This window comes from Danio rerio, chromosome 4 (genome assembly GCF_052040795.2).
Source record: "Danio rerio strain M-AB ecotype USA chromosome 4, GRCz13ab, whole genome shotgun sequence".
Taxonomy (NCBI): domain Eukaryota; kingdom Metazoa; phylum Chordata; class Actinopteri; order Cypriniformes; family Danionidae; genus Danio; species Danio rerio.
The window spans coordinates 8,076,407-8,103,457 of record NC_141024.2 but is presented as its reverse complement, the minus strand read 5'-3'; the positions used below and the strand labels follow the sequence as shown (position 1 = coordinate 8,103,457).

General features: G+C 32.8%; 2 protein-coding genes and 1 long non-coding RNA gene across 10 annotated transcripts in view; 2 read left to right on the top strand and 1 right to left on the bottom strand.

The window, feature by feature from the left end:
* The first annotated feature begins 2,683 nt into the window (after nt 1-2,683).
* Nucleotides 2,684-22,854, top strand: lta4h (leukotriene A4 hydrolase). 2 transcript variants are annotated; one of them, XR_015942050.1, is made up of 19 exons: nt 2,684-2,854; nt 5,727-5,857; nt 7,100-7,220; nt 8,491-8,559; nt 8,720-8,824; nt 8,926-8,978; nt 10,443-10,515; nt 10,649-10,789; nt 11,772-11,795; nt 11,896-11,966; nt 13,031-13,472; nt 13,912-14,560; nt 15,756-15,859; nt 16,624-16,694; nt 16,781-16,835; nt 16,919-17,014; nt 18,324-18,406; nt 18,499-18,603; nt 22,440-22,854. XR_015942050.1 is itself a non-coding variant. In NM_213286.1 (19 exon segments), coding segments are annotated over 19 exon segments (1,836 nt in total). In that variant the 5' UTR covers nt 2,698; the 3' UTR covers nt 22,561-22,835.
* Nucleotides 8,710-27,051, bottom strand: part of LOC147844627 (uncharacterized) — a 29,479-nt gene continuing 11,137 nt past the window's right edge. For 3 of the 6 annotated variants that reach the window (XR_015942211.1, XR_015942212.1, XR_015942213.1), the window contains 3 exons: nt 24,838-26,421; nt 23,513-23,635; nt 8,710-8,884 (listed from right to left, as the gene is read on the bottom strand). The gene's annotated coding sequence lies outside the window, so the exon portion shown is untranslated. Of the gene's footprint in view, nt 8,885-23,512; nt 23,636-23,727; nt 23,985-24,837; nt 26,422-27,051 lie in introns of those variants that run through there. The other 3 variants (XR_015942215.1, XR_015482651.2, XR_015942214.1) reach the window with 3 other exon arrangements.
* On the top strand, nt 23,440-26,452 carry LOC108183364 (uncharacterized). Of its 2 annotated transcripts, none has more exons than XR_015482676.2 (3): nt 23,440-23,759; nt 25,933-26,031; nt 26,201-26,452. It is a non-coding gene; the product is annotated as an uncharacterized LOC108183364 (long non-coding RNA). The 2 variants fall into 2 exon arrangements; XR_015482677.2 differs by having other exon boundaries at nt 26,198-26,452.

Genomic DNA, 27,051 nt, shown 5'->3' with positions numbered 1-27,051 from the left:
AGCAGTATTGAAATACAGTAAAGTAATTGGTCCAGTAAAGCAGCTACAGCTCTGTACAGTTCGTAAACGTGGTAGATTATTTCCTATTATTAAGAATATTTATTATTATCGGCCACTTTAAACATTATAAATAATCTGAACATTAACACTGTACTTTGCTTATATGTAAAAAACACATAAACAAGCTAATATAGTCAACATTTATATTAAAATGTGCTTTTAAAAGTTAAAAATGTTAGCGTTCTGTTCTTAAAAAGTAAAATAATAATAATAATAATAATGATAATAAAACTGCTGTACTTAAATGTATTTAAATATAGTGGCCAATTCATCAACACCTGATAATATTGCCTGGACCTCGGAAATATATGATATATCTAAAAACATTCATATATAAATCATTTTTGATAAATTATGAAATATATGTAGCTTATGACAGAATTGATCCTCCGCAGACCAGTAGAAGTAAGCCCGTGTACCACCAGTTTAAAAACCACTATCTTAAAATAATAAAAGGTATACAGAAGTCTACAATAATATCTGCATGACTTAAAAACAAATCTTTGTCAGTAAGTGAGTGGCATGAGGCTCCACAGGGGGGTGGAACCATCTTCCGATTTCCTGGAGGGAAATCCACTGACAGGAAGCCGGATCCTTCAAAACACACATTCAGATGATGAGAATTCTCTCTTAACCTCTTCAACACAATTCTGTTGTATTTTAATGTGCTCTAATAGAGTGCTGATCTTAATGATTAGTCCTGAATTGATCCACTTGAGATGCTCACATGCTGGGTTTTTAAGAGGCATATGAAAACAATTATGATCTCAGAGATTCTTTATAATGTCTGTTCATAATCTGCCATCTAGTGGAGGAAAAACAAATGACAGTTAAAAAAATCTGGCAATCTAGATTAAAATAATAATAACAGAAGCTGAATTAGGGTATAGAATATATATTTAATTAATAATATAAGATAATTTTAGTATACTATTTATATTTATCAATATGAAAATAAATCATAATAGAAGTGAAACTGTTAAAGCAAATATTGTTCATTATGATGATGATGATAATAATAATAATAATAATAATAGAAGATTAATTGTTGTAAAGGGTGATGCGGTGGTGCAGTAGGTAGTGCTGTCGCCTCACAGCAAGAAGGTTGCTGGTTCGAGCCTCTGCTGGGTCAGTTGGGGTTTGACCCCAAATTAATAAAAGGATTAATTCAAAAAGAAAATGAATGAATGAATAATTGTTGTAAAATGAAAACTGAATTCTATAATATAACAATGTTACAATATGAGATTGTGACTTGGTAATGTTTCATTGCAACACTATTAAACTATTGTAATTCATTTATATATATATATTGCATTTCAATCTTCATTAAAATATAAGTTAATTTGTCAACTGCACCGTGAAGTACTATCTCTTAAAAGGCCATCAAATATGTTTGCTTTAATTCTAAATATACCTGACGACTCCTACAACAGCTAAACTAAATGCAATATTACTACATGTTTTTGTAAATCATGGTAAAAAGTTAAACAATATTTAAAAAAAAACATATATATTATATTATATTATATATTATCTTTCTATATATAAATATAGAATATTTAATTATATGTAAATTATGTATTTATTATATATTACATAAAATATTATATATATATATATATATATATATATATATATATATATATATATATATATATATATATATATATATATATATATATATTGAATATTTGCTAAATAAACCTTATTCGATGCTCAAAAAAGCCGACACAACACATGGAACTCGTTGTTCTGTTTTGATGATTATTTTGATGATAATTTGTCATCAAAATATGATAGTTTGTACAATATGTTAATGCAATCAAAATAGTTTTGTTCTAAATATGCCTGACAACTTAGTTACATAAACTGCAATTTTACTATGTGTGTTTTGTAAGTCATGTTAAAGAAAGTAGCCAATAAACCTACAAGTAGCCTATAGGTAGGGCGAGACGGAATCTGTGGACATTTTTTGCTATTTCTGCGGATAATTTTGGCACAAATCTGCAGATTTCTGCAGAATTATTTTGGATGTATCATAACTAAAACCTTAATATATGAAATAAAAAAATATTTTTTAACTTTTATTCAATGTTTAAAATGCAAATCCAATTAGATCCACTTTATTTGGTAAACAAAGCAAGTCTCTCATATAATATATCAACTAAAAGACAGAAAATATTACTTCACAAACTGCATTGTACGTTAATAAGATCGACATTTGCATATTAGCCAATAGCATTACTGTAATTAGTTTAAAAACTAAATAAATATCGATTTACACACATTTACTCAAATAAATAAACTTAAATAAACTAAACAGATTCTATGTGGGCCTACCTATAGGTCATAATATTTTACTCAGAATAGAAAACAAATGTTTATAAGAATAAAAATCTGTAATGCACTCTTTTTTGATGCTCAAAATCCCAACATACTACATGAGCTCCGCTGTTTAGGTTTTAAACATGCACAAACACCCTCAGCCACCAGAGGACGGTAACAACTCATCGTTCTCACTTAGAAGAAAGCACAACTACAACTCCCATGATGCCTTTCACCCTGCCGGCGTCACGTGACATGCATGTAGGTTAAAATCCATTCGCAGCGCGAGCCGAGTGCTCTCTGCTCAACCATGACTCCAGTTTCAGACCCTAGCTCCTTCTCCTCGCTCTCCAAGTGCTCTACCAAGCACTTAAACCTCATTTACCATGTCGACTTTGACAGGCATGTGCTCAAAGGGAAAGTCGCCCTGACTGTGGAGGTCCTGGAGGATAAATTCTCTTCTCTGGTACAGTTTTTTTTCATCGGATTTATCAAAAGCTGTCATCGTGTTTGCTTGCCTTAATCAATACATCTCAAGTACACATATTGAATGAGTACGATCCAATGCACTGTATGCTTTTATGATATATTTGTCACTTTGATAAGGTGTTAGAATCTAATTAAGTTGAGTAATAGTCAAATTAAGATCGCTAGAGTTGATTATTTAGAAATAGCCTAGTCAATCATACTAGTAATGCTAGATTGATCAGGATCGTGTTACTTATTTACACGAATGTGATACTGTAATGATAATATCAGCAGTGTAATATGATGACCTGGAGGGTTTTCGTTTTGTATTGTTTATGAATCTGATACTTTAATATGACCATCATCTTTTTGCAACAGCACGAGCAGTGATTTGATTGTTATATTGCATCTTTATCGTCATTAATGGGGTTTATTAGTCACGTACTGTGGTTTTACTGCACCTGAACTTTGAGTTTAGCATCTGCCAGATTATATTGATGGACTTTTTTACCTGAGTTTAACAGATTTGACTGAAGCTCTCAGATAAATGTAAAGTTTGTTTAGTTATAATTTGTTGGGTGTAAGTATTTACCAAGTAACTAATTACTATAATTATATTTCTGCTGGAAAAGTAAGGGATTGCATGTCACTTTTAGATTATTTAATTGGAGTTACCTAAATATACTTGCATTAAATACTGTATATACATTAAACAGTTGTATATAAATCAATTCAGGCACGCAGAGTAGTATATGAGTAATTGCGTGCAAATGTCAACCTTGTCATAAAAAAATTAAGTTTTCACAAAAATACGGAAGTCGTTTCTGGGTTTTTTGGGTTAGCAAGTATTTTACAGTACTTAAGAAAATAGAGGTAAAGTTGGTTTTATATTTGCACATTCAGACTTTCCCTTTAATAATATAATTTCATAAAAGTATTATTTGCAAACTCTAAATAGTGAAATCATATTAGCAGCCAATGACTATTAAAGTACAACATTGTTCACAGTCAAATAAACAGTGTTAATGTTGTTTTCAAGTCACACTTGCATGCTAATTTCAACTGAATATTCAAAGTAGCATGGTAAACAATATAGAGACTTCTAAATAAACTAGTGTGTGAATATAAAACCAACTTTACCTCTATCTTAAGAAATACTCAACAATGCATATGTCAATGTTTTCAAACTATTCTATTTGATTTACCAAAGTCATACAAGTGGCAATTTTACATCTGTCACATCCATGACGGAGAGACGTCACATCCATAACGACACTTTTTCCTCATAAAAGTAAAAATGTTAAATAAAATAAACCCAATCATTGATGTTTTATAGAGAGCCAACTCTTATCCTTTTGATTATTATTGTTTCTTTTGGATTGTGCAGTTTAATTCACAGAATTTCTTCAAAGTATGTTGTATACTGTAAACCTGCAGACTTTTTTTTGTCACATCCTTAACGCATGTTTATTTTCCTAATTTAAAGTACAAAACATGTTTACAGATTGATATTTTTCTGGTCCTATAACTCTGGTCAGTTGTTCTGGAAAATATAAACTGATGTTTAAATATAATGGTAACATACTTTCTATGTGAAATTATGTTTTGAGTTTTTACTGCAAATGTCACATCCATAACGCTGAAACTGCTCATTTATTTTGAAGAATAATTTGTGATGACAACTGTACATGCAATTAAGAATCGATTTAATGCCAATACAGTATAAATTCAGAGAAGCTGAGTAATTATAATTTTAGAGTAGTTGTGTTCTTTTGTTATTTATCTATTTTGAATATTAACTCAGTTTGTCAACTAATGAATGTTTTACTTGTAACTAACTGCAGAAGCTTCTTAAAAATAATGCAAATGTATATTATGTAAATATTGTAAACTAATGGATAACTTGCACTTTGGAAAAAAAAAAATATATTTTCAATGTTCTTCATAAGGGGAAAATAAGCAGATTTATATCTCTTCTTAAATAAAACAAGTCTTGTATATCCTGTAAATAATATATCACAAATTGACGTAAAAATAAATAAATAAATAATATAAAAAAAATCTTTCTGGAAATAATTAGAAAAGTAATTTAAATACAATTTTATTGACATAATTTGTGAAAAGTAACTTACCCAACACTAAAAAATCTTACCGCCTTACATTTTTAAGGTAAATCAAGTGAAAATGTCGAGTGATCTCTTATATAATTTCTAGTGATCATCAGTCAAAGTGACTAAAAATGTTAAGTTAAACCTTGTATAACAAAAAAATTGTTGCAACCATTTTAACGTGAATATTTTTATGTTACTGCAACTTATTTTAATGTCATGACTTTGTGTCATCATTTTTTTTACAGTTAATAAAGATAATATAATATTATATAGGCAGCATGGTGGCACATTGGGTAGCGCTCTCGCCTCACAGCAAGAAGGTTGCTGGTTCGAGCCTCGGCTTGGCCAGATGGCATTTCTGTGTGGAGTTTGTCCCCGTGTTGGTGTGGTTTTCCTCCAGGTGCTTCGGTTTCCCCCACAAGTCCAAAGACATGTGCTGTAGGTGAATTGGATTGGCTAAATTGTCCGTAGTGTGTGTGTGTAAATGGAAGTGTATGGGTGTTTCCCAGTGATGGGTCGCAGCTGGAAGGGCATCCTCTGCGTAAAACATATGCTGGATATGTTTGCGGTTCATTCCGCTGTGTTGACCCCTGATTAATAAAGGGACTAAGCCGGTAAGAAAATTAATAATATAATATAATATAATATAATATAATATAATATAATATAATATAATATAGGTCAAAGTCATGTAATTTTAGTATTATGCAAGGAGACAGCAGGTAGTTTGTTATTAAAATTCAGTTTCTCTTTTTGTAGACCCTGGACTCTAAGGACCTGAAGATCTCTAAGGTGTCTGCGAATGGCCAAGCTGCAAAGTTTGAACTTGGAGCCAAGCATAAATTTAAGGGATCCCCTTTGGAAATCACCCTGCCTTTTGAACTCTCACGGTACTGATGCAGACTTATTGTTTCTGAAGAGATGTTTGTTTTCTTTCTCAAGCATTTCAGTTTTTTCTGATATGCAATTAATTCACTGCCAATGTGAATGTGCCTTGAGACACAACATAGACTGATAAATACTTTCAGAACAACACTAATTCCAATCCAGTGAGCTAAATCTGAATAAATCTAACGTGAGGAGTTTCTCAAAAAGAAAAAAAAAAGTTGTAAAAATAAATACTTTTTAATATAAAAAGCTGAAGCCTCTCTCATTATAAAAATATTTCGTTTGAATGTGAAATTGTAAAGACTACCAAACAAAGGATTTTATATTGAGAGTAGTTTGAAGGATCTTTTAGTTTTCTCTCCATGAAGTTTCTTGTCATATATGGACATAAAAAAAATCATGTTTTTAATGTTGATTTTAATGTTAAGAAGTGTTTTTTATATTGTCTCTCATTGATTTATGAAGTTGTTATTATTATGAAATGGTGATCTTTCCATTAAATAGTCACAAGTTTCTTAAATAGACAAAAAAACTATGCAATTTAGTGTATTTAGTTTAAATGTAAGAAATATATTTTTGGTTCCTCCTTTTAAGGAATTAAATTGTATTTATTTATTTATTTTTATTTATTTATTTATTTGAGAAATTATTATTTATTATTTTAAAATTATTTATGATTAAATTCTCTAATGTGCAAAAAGAGAGGGAAAAAACAGCCAAAGTTTGATCAAAAGGATTTTGGTTCATCTCACAGAATCTATTCTGTGCACTTAAACACCCTGTATTAAACTAAATATATAATAAGTTGACAGCATTTTTAGTTAAAATGTCTTGTGTGAAGTCACTTAAAATAATGTATTATGTAGGACAAAGGAGCTACAGTTGTTTTTCTAGATGAAGCAACTTCCTGAATCATTTTTCTAGATGATTTGCACCAGTTTCTCAGTAGGAAATTAATACTTGGGCCAAAAACAGGGCTTTATTTGCTAATTATTAAAGTCATATTCCATTTTTTGGTAAGTTTGAATAAAATTAATATATATATATATATATATATATATATATATATATATATATATATATATATATATATATATATAATAAGTCTGACGTATCATATTATTATAATCAAATAATAAATGATGAGAGAATTATAATTTGTGGGTGAACTATCCCTTTAATTTGAGTGCTTAATTTTCCATTTGTTTAAAGTTATATCAACTTCATCTGTGTGTGTGTTTTAGCGGTCAGCATGTGATTGTGGAGATCGAATATGAGACGTCTCCTACTGCCACTGCTCTTCAATGGTTAACACCCAAACAGACTGCTGGGAAAAAACATCCATACCTTTTCAGCCAATGCCAGGTATTTTCATCACCATCTACCACCAACTGAACGGCTGCAATTTCCCTAAAAGTATAATCTTTTCTGCAGTCTTGCAATACAAACCACAGTGTTGCACAGTTGTTCTGCTTCACAAGTTTATCACAAACTCTCTGTAAGAAGCTGTCTATCAAGAGCTGCTGTGTTTCACAACCCATCGGACTTTGTTATTGGTAGACGAGCAGCGAAAGTAAACCATTTGAGACTTCTCACTATTAAGTGTTAGATTACGTCTTTAGGGTTTTTTTTAGTCCCCTGACTTTTAGAGCTGTTTTCAATTGATGAACAAACAATAAGTGTGCCATTAAATTGCATTAATTTACTACATTCTGCAAATGAATGCATTAAAAGATCTCTAATCCCAGGGCAATAAATGTTGTAGGGCTGCAACTAACGATTATTTTAATTATCGAATAATCTGTCTGTTATTTTTTTTTGTTTAATCGATGAATCGGATAAGCATTCATTTCAAACCATTTATTTAAAAAAGCTCATCCCAGAGCTGTTATAATAATAATAATAATAATAATAATAAAACTTAAGTAGTTTCGTCCTGTTTTTTTAGGGTTATGACTTGGATTTTAAAGAAATCTGAGGGTAAATATTTGTTGTGAGAACTAAAAAGTTTGTATGTTTGTTTTTATTATTATTTATATACATATTTGCTTTTACTGCATCTAAACAGCAAACAAAAATGACATTTGTTTTTATAAAACCAGCAAAAACCCCAGGCATGAAGTTAAACAAATCTATTCCAGATATACATAATCTCAACCTGCTAAAGTGAAAACTATTAGCCCTCCTGTGAAATTGTAATTTTTTATACATTTCCCCAATTTCTGTTTAATGGAAAGATTTTTATCAACACATTTCTACACATAATAGTTTTAATAACTCATTTCTAATAACTGATTAGTTTTATATTTGTCATGATGACATAATGCCATGAGAAGATATTTTTCAAGATATTAGATATCTCTTAACAGGACTAATAATATTCACCATAAAATGGTTTTAAAAAATTAAAAACTGCTTTTATTTAGCCAAAAAAAAAAGACTTTCTCCAGAAACAAAACAGACATACTGTGAAAAATTCCTTGCTTCATTAAATATCAGAAATCAGTTGAGAAAATTAATGCATATTTCACAGGAGGGCTAATAATTTTGCCCTCAAACATTAAACCATTGCACATTTGTTTTCATTTTTCTCTTGATGTTTTCCTTTAACTCTGAGCTCCTCTATTTAAAACAGGCCACTCATTGCAGGACCATGGTGCCTTGCCAGGACACTCCATCAGTGAAGCACACTTACTATGCCCAGGTAACATGCACGAATAGCTCAAAGTACTAATTGTACTCTCAGTGAAGCAGCAAAGAAGTGCTCACCAAGATAAGTAATCTAAAGTGAAAGCAAAGGCATGCTAATTAAAATCTACACAGTTGTTCTGCCGGTAACTCTGGTGTTTTTTACCTTGTGTAAGGTTTCTGTCCCGAGAGAGCTGGTGGCATTGATGAGTGCATTGCGAGATGGGCAGGAACCAGATCCAAGTGACAGCAGCAGAGTCATCTATCGCTTCAGACAGCCGGTCAGTGTTTCGTCCTCGTTCTGTTGGATTCCAACGAATCTGTCTGTCAAAAATCCATATCTGAAAAAACAGAAAGACATTTGTTATTTTCTTTCTTGCAGGTCCCCATGCCTTCTTACCTTATCGCCATTGTAGTTGGTGCTTTGGAAAGCAGGTGATCCTTCTGTTGTGCTTTCTTTATTTGTCACAATGAGTGTTATTTTTAGTATTATTGAAATTGTAGATTTTTTTTATATATTTTTTTGTAAATATTTTTATTGGTCAAATATAAGATTTTAGTTTGTCGACCAGACTGATTTAAATTGACAAATGTGCATTTTATAAAAACATTTAAATATTTTATTGGAAAGTAAAAATAAAAATATAATTTTATTATTGTTGCATGTAACAAAACAGTTATGTAAAAATGAAACAGCATAGTAATTTTGTACTTTAAAATGTATATAAAAAACAAGTGAATGCACTACATTTTATAATAATTAAAATTATTGAAAACATTTGTTTGAAAAAAAAAAGATGTTAGTTCATCAATTAAGGATAATGGCACAGTGAAGTTCAAATAAAAAAAGTTAAATTAAGTTAAAAAAAAAAGAAAGACAATTAATTTAAATAAAAGAAAACAAGTGTATATACAAACTTTTAATATCATTTAAATGACTGAAAATATTTGGTTGAAAAAAACGAGTAAAGATGTTAATTGATCAGTTAAGGATAGTGGCACAGTATAAATAGGATAGAATAAAAAGTTAAATTGAGTTTTAAAACATAAGAATGTATTTAAATAAAAAAACAAGTGAAATATACACATTTTTATTATAATTTAGATTAATAAAACATTTGGTTAAACAAATGAGTAAAGATGTTAGTTCATCAATTAAGGATACTGGCACAGTATGAATAAAGTTCAAATGAAAAAAGTTAAATTAAATTTAAAAAAAGAAAGACAAGTGAAAAAATTCATTTATATTACTATAAACATTTGGTTGGAAAAAAAGAGTAAAAATGTTAAGGATAATGGCACAGTATAAATAAAATGTTAGAATAAAAAGGTAAATTAAGTTTTAAAAAAGGAAGAATGTTTTTAAATAAAAAACAAGTGAAATATACTATTTTTATTATAATTTATATTAATAGAAACTTTTGGTTAAACAAATGAGTAAAGATGTTAGTTGATTAATTGAGAAAAGTAAATTAAATAAAAAATACAATTTATTTACTTATTTATTTTTTGCTTAAGAAAAAATATATAATTACAAACATTAAAATGAAACCACCCAATAAAACGCACAGCAAAATAAATTTAAAGATGTAAACTTCACTGTTCGCATGATTGGAAACGTTTTTTCTTTTATGTTTTGCAATGTGGTGCGCATGCAAATGTTTTTATCATCATCATTAATATTATTATGAATTGTGTTCATGTTCAATATAATAATCAAATAATGTGAGAAATATTTTGAAAAAAAATAAAATAAAGAAACTCATCACATTCACACCAGCCAGTAGTGTGCAAAAACCACCAGTATGTCAGCCTGCCCAAAACACATCTATAGCAGATATAAAGAGAACCAAGATTTCTATGCAGGCATAATTATTAATCACTGTTTTTGAAAATCAGGGAAATCGGCCCAAGGTCTAGAGTTTGGTCTGAGAAGGAATATGTGGATGAAGCTGCATATGAGTTTGCAGAGGTGAGATTTTAAGTTTGATTTTTTTCCCCCAAGATGCATGAAGAGATTGTGATCAACACATTATTTTCTTATACATCTAACTAAACAGTTTGCATTTTGTGTGAAAGATAACTCGAGTCTTTCTCTTGATCAGACTGAGACCATGTTAAAGACGGCTGAGAGTCTGGCAGGGCCATATGTTTGGGGCCAGTATGATGTCCTGGTTCTGCCTCCATCCTTCCCATATGGAGGCATGGAGAACCCCTGCCTCACATTTGTCACTCCAACTGTGTTGGTTCGTATATAATTTCACCTTCATCATATATTATGTGCATTTGTACTTCTGAAGATTTCTTCCTTTAGTAAATGCATTCACACATTCAAAAAGTGGAAGTAACAGCTATTAACCAACACTGCACGGGTGTTTTTAGGTGTTAAAACTGTTTACACGCTATTGTTTGAAAGTTTGATGCCAGTTTGATTTTCATTTCATTTATTTTCTTCCCTTTTCCCATTAATCTTGAAAGAAAATATATTATTCAGCAAAGAGGCGTTTAAATAAATAAGAAGTGACAGTAGATTTATTTGTGTTATGAAATTTACATTTTCAAATAATCATCTGAATTCAGGGAAGGTTAAAAAGCAACAAATATTAGTCTGGTATTAAAAATTAACTCTGCTTTCATAACTAATAATTCTTGATCATCAAGCCAGCTTAATACAGCCATTTCTGAAGGATCACGTGACACTGCAGAGAAGGGATTCTGAAAATGTAGCATTGCATCACAGATATTAATTACTATTTTTATTATTATACATTTTAATTATTACTATCATTTATTTATAATAAATATTTAAGCATGACTATATATCATTTATTTAGTCTTTCTTTTAGCATTGTTAAAAAGGGCATTCTCTGTTGGTTTGTTTTCAAGTGTTTTGTGATTAATAGTTAAATGTTAATAAAAAGATGCAATAAAAATGCCTTAACTACATCTTAAAATGTATTTAAAATATTTATTTGAAAATTGTACTAACATATCAGAACATTGCTGCTTTTGCAATATTTGTTTTCAAATTAGAGCAGCATTGGTGAGCAGAAAAATTTTGAAGGGTGTTATATATTTCACGATTTATTTCTGTATAATGCAATGCATATTTATTTAGTAAATTTTGATTTTGTGTGAATTAGTTTTTTTATTGTTGTTGTTTTTTTGTTTTTTTTATGTTAATTAGCATATAGATTTTTTTTAAATGATCATTGTGTCTATTTACAGGCTGGAGACAGATCTCTTGCTGGTGTAAGTCACATGTTTTTTTTTTTTTACCTAATGCATATTTGTTTTAGACCATGTATCTGCTGTATATGCACAATATTTTATTCTTTTTGGTTTTCTGCAGGTCATTGCTCATGAGATTTCCCACAGCTGGACAGGAAACCTGGTGACCAACAGGACTTGGGAGCACTTCTGGTCAGTCCAACTCTTTAAGCTTTTATTTAATATTTAATATATACTTAATTTAATATCAGAATATGCAAAGGAGGCGTCTTTTGGTTTTAATGATTGTTTGAGGAGTGTGCAATATTGACAAAATGTCATTTGTTTATGTATTGATTAATTGGTAAATTTGTGGTCTTTCAACTCTAACAGAAATATTGTGTTTAAAATGTCACTTACTCAGTATTAATGCCGCAGTCACACTAGAGTTTGGGCATGCAAAATCCTGTCGTATGATGTAAAAAGGGGCGTGATTTAAACAAGATGATTAGACATTAAAGAAAGCAAGCTATTGGTCCATATTTAACATTTCTGTACAGAGAGGTTATGTTTTGATCTTCTACCAATGTCATGCAATCTCGTGATGCGATTTAGCAGGTCAGAGTTCACCAAGCTTGAACTTTGCAAACTGCAAAACTTGTCGCACGAGCTTGCGTTTCCAGTCTGTCGCATTCACATGCATATGAATGGAACTCAATGGGGTGAAGAATGCAATGTGACCACAACTTGACTTCTTGTTTGCTAAACTTAATAATCAATATTATATAATAATATAACATGCTGACATATTTTGCTTGAAGTTACTTAATTAAATCTATATAGTGTATTGGTTCATCTAATTTCCTTTCATCATACGTTATATGCATTATTTTGTGCGTTTGAAGACTTCTGCATTTTACTAGATGCTTTCACACATTCAGAGAGTGAAAGTTTACAGTTTTTTTGTGGTCTTTAATTCTAATGGAAATATTGTGTCTAAAATATAACTTGCGCAATACTGACTTCCTCTTTGCTGAACATGTTTTTTTTTTTTTTTTTACAAAATCAACATTACATTTCTGATAGTATAATATATATATATCATCTGGTCTGAACTAATATTTGACTTTTACTCAGCTCTCATGACTTGACTGGTGATTTGCATCTACATTCTAATAGGCTTCATCAATATCACACACCTCTATATTCTTCAAACAATCCAGAAATGTTCTGTTTTCTCTGATATATGAAGCTCTGGCTGAACTCTTTCTCTGCAGGCTGAATGAAGGTCATACGGTGTATATCGAGAGAATGATAGCCAGGTGTATGGAGGGTGAGCAGCTCAGGCAGTTTAAAGGCATCGGAGGATGGAAAGAACTTCATGAATCTGTAAGTGAAATATTATCATGCATTCTCTGAATATGCATATGCAGATTTCCCACATGAGCGTCTTTTTGATCTGCTGACTCAAACTCTCATGATGGAGAAAATAGGTTGCTTAAGAAGGTATGCACTTTGGATTATGCAACCATTAGGTCTTTGCACACTGAAGTCTGAAATTTTAGCATGTGTTTTTTTTTTTTGTTCGTATTCAGATACAAAATATTGTTTTATGATGGATTCTAATTGCGGAGGGAGTACATGAACACTTTTAGAAACACAGACCCAAATATTGCACCATCACGCCACACTCTGGTTATGGGACAGTACTTACTTTTTGTGTCTGTGTGCGTGTGTGTGTTTGAGTGTGCAAGCTTATGTGTGTGTGTGTGTGTGTGTGTGTGTGTGTGTATGTGTGTACATTTGTGTATTTGCATGTGTGTATGTGTACAGTATTTATGTGTGACCGTGATTGTTTGTTTGTGTGTGTGTGTTGTGTGTGTGCAGGTATGTGTACATGTTTGTGTATTCATGTGTGACCGTGCACGCGCACGTGTGTGGTTGTGTGTGTGTGTGTGTGTGTGTGTGAGTGTGTGTGAGTGTGTGTGAGTGTGTGTGAGTGTGTGTGAGTGTGTGTGAGTGTGTGTGAGTGTGTGTGTGAGTGTGTGTGTGAGTGTGAGTGTGAGTGTGTGTGTGTGTGTGTGTGTGTGTGTGTGTGTGTGTGTATGCATGTGTGTGTATTCATGTATGACCATGCATTTTTGTGTGTGTGTGCTAGTTTGTTTGCATGCACATGTGGGCATATACTGTACTTGTGTGAATACAGTTGTATTTTTAATTATTTTTAAATGCATCAAAATGACATATGAAAATTTTGGATACAGTGAGCAATAACCTTTACGCCCCATTCACACTGGGCTTCAGAGTCAATGATTGACTGAAGGCGTGTCTGAAGTTGGGGCTAACACGATCATAATAGCAGTGTCAGCCAATGAAATTCAGTCAGCAATGGGCCACTGTCTAGCTGGTGTATTTGCATACAGCGATCTGATTGGCTGACGCTTCCGTCGGTGCTTGAAAAGTTGAGCTAGTCCCAACTTCTGCAGCGAGCAACGCCCCTGAAGCAGCGCCGAAGGATCCACAATGCAGTTCGGCAACGCCTGACATCATCCATTCAAAGTGAATGGGTAGCGTTGATGCTGACGCCCTGTGTGAATGCAAAAATCTTCATTTGGTGACGTCTGATTATACCATTCGAAGTCATTGTTATATTGCTTTGTAGGTGAAACAGTTTGGAGCAAATAATGTCCTCACAAACCTGGTCCCAAATCTGCATGAGGTGGACACCGATGAAGCCTTTTCCTCAGTGCCCTATGAGAAGGGATTTGCTCTGCTTTATCATCTGGAGGAACTGATGGGAGGCCCAGGTATAAACACTAAACTTTTGAATACTGTTTTAAATGAGTGTAAACACTGCAGGTATCAAAACATTTCTGTTGCGCAGTGTTTGAAATGTTCGTAATTTTGCTGCACAAATAAAGGACTTGGTTTAATTTATGTATTATTTAATTTGAATTAATTATCATTTAAGTGTAATTATTTTAAAATATACAATGCACGATTTATATCAAAGATCTCAACTGTAGAAAATTCAGTTACAGTTGTTGCTTTATTATAGATCAGAACAATTTTGCGAAAATTAAAACATGGTTTCTGCAGGTTTCACAGAGTTAAATTTAAGACCATTATGAATGAAATTTTAGACTCTAATTAAAGCGCTAAAGGCTGAGGAATTTTTCAAATGGCCCAGATGGAAAATATTTTTATTTGACCTGTCAAAAAGTCTTTTTAATTTAACACATGTAATAAAGCAATAATACATTAATAATAAACAATTTAAATATTTAAGATTTTATTTCCTAGCTAAATGTTTTAAATATTGTGTAAAAACAAGCAAGCTTTACTTGTATCTATACACTTTTTTTTTTCTCCTAACATAAAAAATTGAACAAACGTTTTAAAAGTTTTAAAAAGACTAAATCTATGCACAACAGTAGGTCCAGGTCAATGTCCTCAGCAGAAAATACATGGAAAACTTTTAAACAAATGTTATTGTGAGGAAAATAATTAAATAAAATAGAGTTAAAAATGACCTTTTTAAATAAAAAAGCTTCAAGTTGTATTGAGATGATTGCTGGTAATTGTATAGGTTTTGGCCAGATTTGGTAGCAATACATGAACAAAGAAAAATTAAGACCCGTTTAAAAAGATTTAAGACCCACAACACAATATTTCAGTAAATTTAAGACTTTTTTTTTTAAGGCCTAAAATTTGGATTTTGAGATTTAAGACTTTTTAAGACCCTGCAGAAACCCTGTTAAAACCATAAAATTAATAAACAAATACACACTGGCTTCCATTATTTGTTTTCATGTTTACATTTATTTAAGCATACATTTATTCGGACAACTGGCAGGTTAAGTAAAGTATAATGAATGTATAGGCTAAGATATATTTAGAGAAATTCTTTTGTCTTGAGATGAATGCAATGCTTCAGGATGCTTCATTCAAATGTTTACTTAAAACTTTCGGAAATACAAATCTCCCTGTCTTTAATTCTAGAGGTTTTCATGGGATTTGTGAAGTCCTACATTCAGCTGTTTGCCTACGGCAGTGTAACAACAGAGGAATGGAAGAACTATCTGTTCACTTACTTTAAAGACAAGGTGAGAACTTATACTTTAAATATATAATACACGCATAATTATTTGTGTCTAAGATGCCTGGTAATGCTTTCTGAAGTAGGAATACGCATGCACACGCTGTAAAACATATCTAATGATTAACAGTCTCTGTATTTTCATGACTATTGTTTTTGTCCCTGTTTATTTACGCTTATTAATTGCATTTAAAAACTGCAGTTTAGAAAAAAAAGTGACTCTTATTTTTTTTATTTTTTTTATTACACATTTTGCAGCTTGTTTAAAATATGCATTCAAAATAGGTTGAAACAGCACAATTCTAATGTTTTTTTTTGGGACAACTTAATTGTTTTATGTTCATACCACTTAAATGTGTTAACTTTTTTTGTATTGGGACAATATGAATAAATTGTGTGTGACCGTGCTTTTTGCACCGTGTAGTTTGAAGCAATCTAATGTATAAGACTGAATATATAGAGAATTAGGTGTGCACAATAATAAAAAAAAGTAGTAGTAGTTTATTACCAGGTTATGGTATAGTAATTTGCATCACCAACCCAGACAATATATCACTTTAATCTATTAAAAATGTCAATAAAAGTCATTTAAAAAGAAGATTTTCAACATCTAAAGTTGTCCGAGAAAAGATCAATCTCATAATGCATAATTATTTTCAAAATACAGAAAACTGTTCATTTACTTTTTATTTTTATTTGTGTATTATACATTTGCTGCTAAATATTTTTAAAAAGCGTGCACTGTGTAAAATTTTGCTTGCTCTTTATCAGGTGGACATCTTGAATAAAGTGGACTGGAATGCATGGATGCACACTCCAGGAATGGCCCCCGTCAGACCACAGTGAGCACTGGAGCACTTGTTTTCATATTGTGTGTGTGCGTGTGTGTGTTTTAAATGACTTAAAAACTTGGGCTTTTTGTCTGCAGGTATGACACCACTATGGCGGACGCCTGCACTTCTCTGTGTCAGAAATGGGTGAAGGTGAGACTTTCTCCTGCATCACACTAAATGTTTTTTTACAGAATACACTCACCTAGCCCTCTCCCTCCTCTGTATATTTTTAGGCAAAGGAAGCTGACCTCGCAAGTTTCACTGAGGCAGATGTGAAGCAATTGAACTCGCCTCAGCTTATTGAGTTTATGGCTTTGCTGCTCCAAGAGGTACTGAATGAGTTGTGCATGAGCTCAAGAACTGTTCTCATTTTGAATGTACAGTAAATGTATGCGCTTTTATGTCGTTTAAAAAAATATTTTGACAATATTGTGCAACATATATAGCACAAGCAAGAACTCTTCCCATTTTAATTTATATGTACACCTATTTACTTGTACTCTTTCATGTTATTTAATCCATATTTAATTTATATATATTTATATATATATATATATATATATATATATATATATATATATATATATATATATATATATATATATATATATATAATTGCATTCGAATGATTTATTAAAATCTTAGAGATACAGGCAGTATTACACCTTTTTAAATGGAATTTTGCTAATTAATATTTATTTAATTTATTGTATTGCTTTTATTGTTAAATTTGATTTAAAATACAAATAAAAATGTACATACTGCATAGCAAAAACAAAACATTTGGGGTTTAAAAGAAAGCATTTAAATTAATTAACATGTATTCTAACATTTAATTTATAATATAAATATTAATTCACATACTGCATAACCCAAACTCAAGAACTTTTCCAATTTTTTGTGTTTAAAAGTAAATTATTTATATTAAATTTGTATTCTAATATTCAAATTAAAAAATATATATTTACTTACTCAAATCTTTTTAAATGTATATTTGTATTTATTTTTATTGAATTAATAAACGCTTAAATTGTTATTATTATTATTATTATTATTATTATTACTATTAACATATTTAATTATTTAATTTATTTATTTTAATAATTCATTTTATGAAGTAAAAACTAAATGCAATTCATTTTATTGCTTTTATTTTCATATTTAATTTAGAATACAAATATGAATCTACATTCTGCATAGCACAAACAAGAACTCTTCACATTTTTAGTGTTTAAAATAAATAATTAATTTTATAAATGTATAAATTCTACATTTATATTTGATTAATATTTATTATAATATTTAATTTGTAAATGAAAAATCTAATTTACTGACAACTCAAGAAAAATATTTGTAAATGTAAATTTGTATTATATTATTATTGTATTATTAATTGCATACATTTATATTATTATTAAAATAAGCATATTTAATGCATTTTTATTCATCTTATAATGTAAATACTAAATGCATTTTTTAAATAAATTGTTATAACTCTAGATAATGAATTAATTTGCTATAAGACAATGCCTCAGAACATTAATGCAATGCTTTCTGTGTGATGCTGAAGAAATAAGAAAGCAGAAGTAAGTCTTCAAATGGATCTGTCTGTTTCCTCTGCATTTTGCTTTGCACCAGGATCCCCTTCCTCTGTCCCACGTGAAGAAGATGGGGGAGGTTTACAAGCTGAACAATATTAAAAATGCAGAGGTTCGCTTCAGGTATAAGCAGATCTATTTCTTTGAGCTATCTGATCATTGCATATTCCAGCATCTGATGATGATGAAAATTGTTAAATTGTGCATTCATGCAGGTGGTTGCGCATCTGTGTAAAGGCTCAATGGGAAGAAGCTGTTCCTTTGGCACTTAAAATGGCAACCGAACAGGGCAGAATGAAATTCACTCGCCCACTTTTTACGTAAGTCCATTCATTTGATCTGAGATGTAGGAAAATAATGATGCATGCATAATAATAATGCAATATATAAATATGCTACAATAAATTTTCTAATTTTTTGTTTTTATAAAAAATTATTTATTTTATATTTATTTTATTATTTAATTTTGTAATGTAAAATCAATTTTACTGACTAAATGACTCTTCTTTTTAAATGCATTTAAAAAGTCTTTTTAAATCCAAATTAGTTTTTTATATTACTATTATTATCATTATGCATTTTTTTCAATATTAAAAACTAGATTAGATATAAATTATTATATTTTAGATAACTATTTAATTTACTATATGTTTTATCAAACGGTCATTTAGTTCTATTATAAATATTTTGTATTTGTTTATTTCATTTTAAATAAATCTATTCTTTATATTTAATTTTAAACTTTAAAAGCCTAATTTATTCTCTAAAATGCCTCCCTCAGAATTTTGCTTCTAATAAGCGACGCTGTACCAAATCAAACACGTTAAATAAATTGTGTATTAAGTATGCCTTTTTAATAGTATTCAGATTGATTGAGGTATAGTTGGTTTTATATTCGCACATTCGTTCATTTAGCCATAGCTATGTTTCAATCCACCTATTTTGCAAATGCGCATAAAAAAAAAAACAGTTGATGGAAACACCATGATGCGCATACATTTTAATAATGCGCATAAAAAACTTATGCGCCTAACTGGGTCAGATAAACTTTTTATTCGATAAGAAAAGATGCGCATAAACTGCAATGGACACACATTTACCGCACACTCCAGCTTGCGCATTAAAAAAGGTCATGTGATTTTGTTAAAAGAGATCATGTGATGCTTAAAATGTGTGTGAATGGATAAAACGTCAGGCTGAGCACATTATAAAACATCTGAAATGTTGTTTTGGTCATTATAAAACGCCTTACCGTTTCAGTATTAAAGTTATTATATTATTATTGACCTCCAGAATCAAGAGCGCCTGTGCTCCGCGTCTGACACCTTCAAACGCCACTGTGCGCTCACTGCTTGTCAGGATTGTCTTCTGAGGCGCATTCATTTAGAAAAGATTGATGCAGCTTCTCCTACTGCAGCAAATGCAGTTTTTACTGTTGATATTTGGCACCAGTTAATCAGGAAGTGACTGTTTTGTTCACTTTGACTCGTTGGATGGAAACGATGCTTCATTCGCACAACTTTATGCGCAAAACTGGATTATCGCATAAAAGTTTATTCGCATTTTTGGATGGAAACACAGCTAGTGTTTACCACGCTGCTTTGAATATTCAGTCTGAATAAGCATGCAAGTATGTCTTTGTCTTCAAAACAACATTCACACTGATCTAATTGACTGTGAACAATGTTGTTCTTCGATAGTCATCGGCTGCTAATATGATTTCCCTTTTTAGAGTTTGCAATGAATACTTTTCTGAAATCACACTATTAAGGAGAATGTCTGAATATAAAACCAACTTTACCTCTATTTCAGATTGTTATATCCGCATTCTGAAAGCTTCAACAATAAATAAATAATCAGCCTATTTTAAAGTGGTCATGATGTTAATATTTTGCATGTTCATCATCATGACATATCAAATTATAATAAAATCGACACATATAGTCCGTACTAAATTTAGCTACATTTAATTTAACTTTTTACCATATACGTCTTAACAATAATAATATGCTATTCATGTTTATGAATATTCTGAGACTTTGGCTGCATTTATACGGCATGCTTCAAGTGACTCAATTCTGTTTTGTTTTTTTTATTTCATTTTTTCTCCCACATGGCACAGATGGGAATACAGTATGGCTCATGTATGTGTAAGCAGGAAAAAAGTCGCATAAATTCCGATTTAGTCAAATCAGATTCAGGCCTTGTTCATATGTGGAAATTTATCCAGTATGAATCGAATCCGTTCGCTCGTGTCTGCAGTGTGCAGGAAGATTGGATTTTCACCTGCCAATGCGAGCATGGTATCGTTAAAACCCAAAGCGAATGACGTCAAGTCTGATGCTGTCATTTCTGAACAGCCTTCAGCAGAGTCCCAAACCTTAAATCTCACACACGAGGATTAAAAAAAGCTTTATATTGTCATTTAGCAAAAGTATTTGAACATGTTAACGAGAGAGAGAGAGAGAGAGAGAGAGAGAGAGAGAGTGCAATATCCACCACGTAACTAGTGGCCCGTTTCCACTGAGTGGTACGTTCGGTACGCTTTTATGGCCGTTTCCACTGTCAAAAGGCAAACTGAACCATACTGTAGCACTTTTTCGGCACCCTTTTGAAAGGGTACCAAAAGGCGAAGCTAGAAGCGCAGCTGAATGCTATTGATTTACAGAGATACGTCATTCGCTTATGCAACAAGCCAGAATGAAAACAAAAGACCTGCCATGTTTAAAACACACACGCAGCGTAATTGCAGCCTATTACAGAATACAGCGTAATTAAATATGCATATAATAACAAGCCATGGTCGACCCAAGCTCTAACAAACCTTGTCGTCGTCTTGATCAACAGCCACAAAGCCAAGAAGAACCCTGTGCCCCTTACTTTTTTACGAGCTAGCCTCAAATCGCTTTCTTGCTTGCGCTTGCCGCGCGTCTATATCTGAAATAACAAACTTCTTAAGCTGATGATAATAGTGTGCGCTTGATTATTGACGTGCTTTTGAAACCCGATCCTGTCAGAAACTAATATAAATCTATTGCATGCATCACGTGCATAAATCACGCCATGGACATTACATTAAGATGCCTACTGGTCTAAATGCATTAAAAGAAGATGGTAAAATGAGAACTATCTGTCATTAACTTTTTAGTTAAACAACTTGTCGGAAAGAATTTTAAAAAATGTAAACACTGCGAACAGATTAAATACAGGAATGGAGAAAAGATCGCTCTTTTATAGGGTATATGCCGAGCTAGTGCTGTTCCCATGCTGATACACTTCCGGTGACCTGTCATTGTAAACTTTTTCTCATTTTATACGGTTCCTTATACAGCATGGATGTTGTAATGTCATTAAAATACACTCAGTTAAATAAACTTTAGCATTTATTTAGTTGCTCAAGCGTAAAACGAGACAAAAAGCTGTTTACTCGCACGCGCCCGTCAGAATCGGCAGGCTAATGCAGAAGCTCCATTGAATATACTGGGGTAAAATAAATGCTCATATTATAAAGACATGGCGGGGGAAATGTAATTTAATGCAGTGCTTCTTGTACAAACTGAGACCCACTTTAATTCGGATATCACTCAGCTAGTGGAGATCGCTGATTTTTTTTAAAGAAAACAGACCTTAAATGCACCGGATTTTGCATTGGCATTCAATTTGCCGGAAGCGCTTAACCCAGGTTACTGCCAAATTAAAAGTCCTATTAGCATGCTTCGGCATATACCCCATTATAAGCCAGTTAGTGCCAGCTCTTTTTTTTTCCTGGTCCGTGTGCTGTGTAAATGCAGACAATCGTATATGAGTCACTTTAAAAGAAGATGTACGCAGGTCATCAAAAAAATCAGATTTGAGCATCAAGATCTGCAGTGTAAATGCAGCCCAAGTCAAATAACGAGTTCAGAATTGAAATGCATACTAAACCAAGCCATGAGTGTATTGCAACAACCCTACTGAGAAATCACCACAAAATGGTGTCACTTTATGGGTAAACAAAGAAAACAGGATGTTTCATGGTTTTGTGTAATTTCCTCGCTGCACCAAGCAATCAAACATTTCTTTAACTCCGACCGGTCGCACTTCTGTTTTTACATGTCCAAATCTCCTCTTGTCTTCATCCTGACCTCCTCTAATCTCTCTGTCTCTGTTGTTTTAGGGAAGTGTACAACTTCTCCAAGTACAGTGATGAAGCTGTGAAGACTTTTAAGGAGATCCGTGGATCACTGCATCCAGTCACTGCAATGCTGGTGGCCAAGGATCTGAAAATCGATGGCTAGAACTCTGCCTTCTTTCCTATTCTCCAGCATATCAGTCCTCGGACACATCCACAACGCTTTTCTCTTCACTGGCCAAAGCTTGCCTTTTTATAATGTCTTGATGGAGGTTTCAGTCTCAGGAACAAAACCATTTCAGTATCATGTAGTTTAGTGCTGTAAAAAACCATCGCATCTTAATCTGAAAGTTCCACTTTTGTCTGTTTATATAACATGTCAAAAGTACTGTTCTGTGCTAAACTCATCAATAAACTGTTTCTGCTCCTTTGTCCAATCAATAAAAGTCATGATACTGAAGATGGATATTTAATTTGCATGTAAGAAAGTGTTTAATTTATTTATATTAATATATCAAGGAAGGCATCACGCACAAACTGAAATAAATAATAATAAAAAACCCTAGAAATTGCATTAGCAGTAAAAAGTAATAGCTGAGATTGGATTTGAACCCAGGTACGCGGTGATGGATTTCAGGCTTCATGCTTTGACCACTACACCATTATCAGACACACAAATGAGTGTTTGTTTCTTTCATTTAAGGAAATTCACTTTGTACACACTTTGAAAAAAATACATTATTAGGAAAAATACAACTTTAGTCAGTTATTATATAAGTATTATTTATTTATAATTATAATTTATTATTATTATTATTAATATTCATTTTCAGAACATATTTCATTTCAAACCTGACAGATTTCTCTGGTTCCAAAAATCATTACTGGTTCTTGCAAAGGCAAGAAAGCAATATTAGGAAATAAATATTGTCTTCTTCACACAGTTGTGTATTATTTCACAGAATAAAAATGATGATGACTCATCCTGCACTACACCAAATCTGTCCAATCAAATGCTTTCTAGAGCAAGACCCTCCCCCAACACAACATGTGACAGACCGGCAGCACAACAAACACATCTTCTGGACTCTCTTCTGGTAATATGAGCTCCTAAATACCTTTCCTGATGCTTTGAATCCGCCTGGATGTGGACAAAGGTGTCAGGTGAAAGCTGTGCAGCTGAAACACAACTGACACACGAGTGTCTTCGCTGCTGCAGATCCGCCCTCACTGTCATTCAGCTGCAGAGGAGAGCGAGAGAGCAATGAATGAACACAAACACTGCAACAACATCACTACAAACTTACTACATTACTCTCAGGACTTTACACACAAGCGCTTCTTCACGCCGAAAGAAAGTCACAGGTGAGTCGCGTTACTCTTCGTTTCTGCACGTTAGAGCACCTTGTGTTCGCTGTCGGGTTGTAATATGTGCTGTTGACTGACATTATGAGGCTGTTACTAAGCTGTCATCTGCTGGAGCTCAACTTTACGCCGGTAAAACAGCATGAATGTAATCAAATGCTGTCAATACGTCAATCTGACAGCGCAGCTCGCTGATGCCGCCTCGTGGAGCGGATGGAGAACTGCGCCTTTCGATTATTTCAGTTTTCTCATAAGGATATATGGGCCGCTTCTCAGCTCAATGTTTTATAAATAATATTATATAATATAGAGGTATGCACATTTTACTCAACGTGGTTTAGTTGCTCTAAACAAATGGGCATTGTAACTCTCTCCAAATCAAAAATCCTATGTAATAGACCTACTAAAAATACTGGTGGGCTACTGTAAGTACTTTAATAGAGGCAAAGTTGGTTTTATATTCAGACATTCGTTCATTTAGAAGTCTCTATATTGTTTACCATGCTACTTTGAATATTCGATCCGAATTAGCATGCAAGTATGACTTGAAAACAACATTAACACTGTTTATTTGATTGTCATTGGCTCCTTATATGATTTCTTTATTTAGAGTTTGCAAAAAATACTTTTATGAAATTATAACATTAAGGGGAAAGTCTGAATGTGCGAATATAAAACCAACTTTACCTTTATAGTACTTTAAAGTTTTTCTCAGTGGCTTTGGTGCATTTGTCACAACACTATTTACATTTGCACACATTATTTACATTAAAAATATCAGAGTAATGATGATCTGAATGTTCGTGTGCATCTTTAAGTCGTGTTCAAAGAATGTTTATAAAAGTTGTTCAATTCGAGGCAGTAGTATCTGGATGCAGCCTTCATGATGCAAGCTGAGATTGCATCACTCGGCGATGCAATGTTATACACAATGCACTCAATGGAGTGAGTGACGTCACTGTGACGGGTGGGGTTAGGTGAGCACATTAAAAAGCATTGGATGCAGCTCAGATTGCACTGCACCAGGTCTGCATCCAGACCCCTCTCATTCAAGGGGCGGTGTGGATAGCACATTCACCTCACAGCAAGAAGGTCGCTGGTTCGAGCCTTGGCTGGGTCAGTTGGCATTTCTGTGTGGAGTTTGCACATGTTGGTTTCCTCCGGGTGCTCCAGATTCCCCTACAAGTCCAAAGAGATGTGGTATAGGTGAATTGGGCATGCTAAGAATGACCGTAGTGTATGTGTGTTAATGAGTGTGTGTGGATGTTTCCCAGTGATGGGTTGCTGCTGGAAGGACATTCACTGTGTAAAGCATATGCTGGATAAGTTGGCGGTTCATTACACTGTGGTGACCCCTCATTAATAAAGGGACTAAGCCGAAAACAAAATGAATGTTCAATTTGAATCTGGTAATATACTAGAATGTATACAGTGTGAGCTATTTGTCATAGTTCTTGTATAAGATTGTGAATTTCTTCTTTTTTAAGTCTGTTTTTGACAGCAGTATGACATTTGTTGAAATAACACCAAAAGCTAATTTAATTTTATCTTTAATTCAAGTACGTTTAAAGACCTATGTTTGTTTATGAGTACTTTCTAGGCCTTGAATCTAAAAGTCAGAAATGCAAAGACTTCCGTGAAGCCCGGAAACTCTAAATGTAATTGTAAAATTTTACAAACATGCAGTTGGTGTAATTCACTAAAATCTCCACATGAGGGAGAAACTTTTAGCATTGCAGAATTGCAGTTCAGGAGGTCAAATGTTTTAAATTCAATACATTTGCGAAGGCGTTATTCAGAAACATCACCACTGGAGGGCGAATGTTTTAAATTGATTATTTCAAAATGGAAACAAACCAGTTCACAAAAATCGCCACAAGGGGGTGAATAACTTTAACTCGTTATTTTTGCAAAGGTGTAATTCAGAAACATTTCCACTGGAGGGCAAAATCTTTTAATTCATTCAATTAGATTTGCAGAGGTGTCATTCACTAAAATCACCACACGAGGGCAAACATTTTAAACTCATCAGATTTGCAAATGTGTCATTCAGAAATATCTCCACAGGAGGGCGCAATATTTGATACATATGTAATATTTGTCTATTTGTCTATTGTTAGATCAGATATTCAGTGTGTGTAATAATGTGTTTGTTTGTGTGTCGACTCTACAGGATCAGTGAAGTGTTGTGGACTGTAAGTCTGTTGAGCAGAAGCAGAGACGAGTGGACAAACACTGACTGTACTGATGATGATCATCTGCTGCTGCACAGGTGATATAGATCATGTGTGTGATTGTGTGTTGTCTTACCCTAATTACGTTGGTTACCATCAGTTACTTTGTGGAGGGTCACTCCTCTAGAAAGCAAATGATGGTAAACGAAACGGGTGAGGAAGGTCCAAAGATTTTCATTACATATACATTTTATTTTTTTCCAGCAGTAATGAAGTATAACCCCTGCTGGACATGGCTCCGGAAGCTCCAGGGGGAGACCGAACTGGTATCCCCACCTCTCCAGGCACAACTCACTTACTGTCCACTCATATTGCAAAGATCCGGCTGGGATGGATCCAGCAATCATTAAAGTCATGGGGCAGCGATCTTACCACAGAGCCACTGATCTCATGTCTGGATGCCTGCTGGAATTGATGTCACTGCTGACCTGTTTCAATAAAACAATATATAAGTCAGAATTGAACTCTTGTCTTTATGAGTCTCTTCCTCAGAGAACTTGTGTTTATTCACTCATCCACTTAATTTCACCTTACTGTTCATAAGTTGAGTGTCTGTTTTGTATGAAAGCACTGTAACGTCAGCATTGAGGTTGATAGAAGTGGGATTTAAACCCATGACTCCATCTCAGCAACACTGTGACTTTCTACTTTAAAGTCTAGTGATCATGAGCTCTTGGTGAATAAAATGAGCTCAGCTGAACATTAGTCATGGTGAGGTTTGAACCCGGGTCTCCTTGTTTAAGGCTCCACACTTTATGACTTGAGCCACTGAGTCTAGACAGTGAAGTAGGTATCTGAATGGGGCTTTATCACTAATTTCACCACGACCAAGGTTTGGCAAATTTCTTTGTAATTTGGCCCACGGAAAACCTGTCAACAAATGTCAAACCCAGTGGCTCAGTGGATGAGCGTTTGCCTGCCATACAGATGTATGAAGGATCGCATCCCGCATCTCTCTTTATGAATCTCTTCCTCAGAGAACTTGTGGTTTAATCACTCATCATTGGGTTCACATACTGCTCTGTTTGAACTGTTCGGATGCTGTTGATAAACATAAT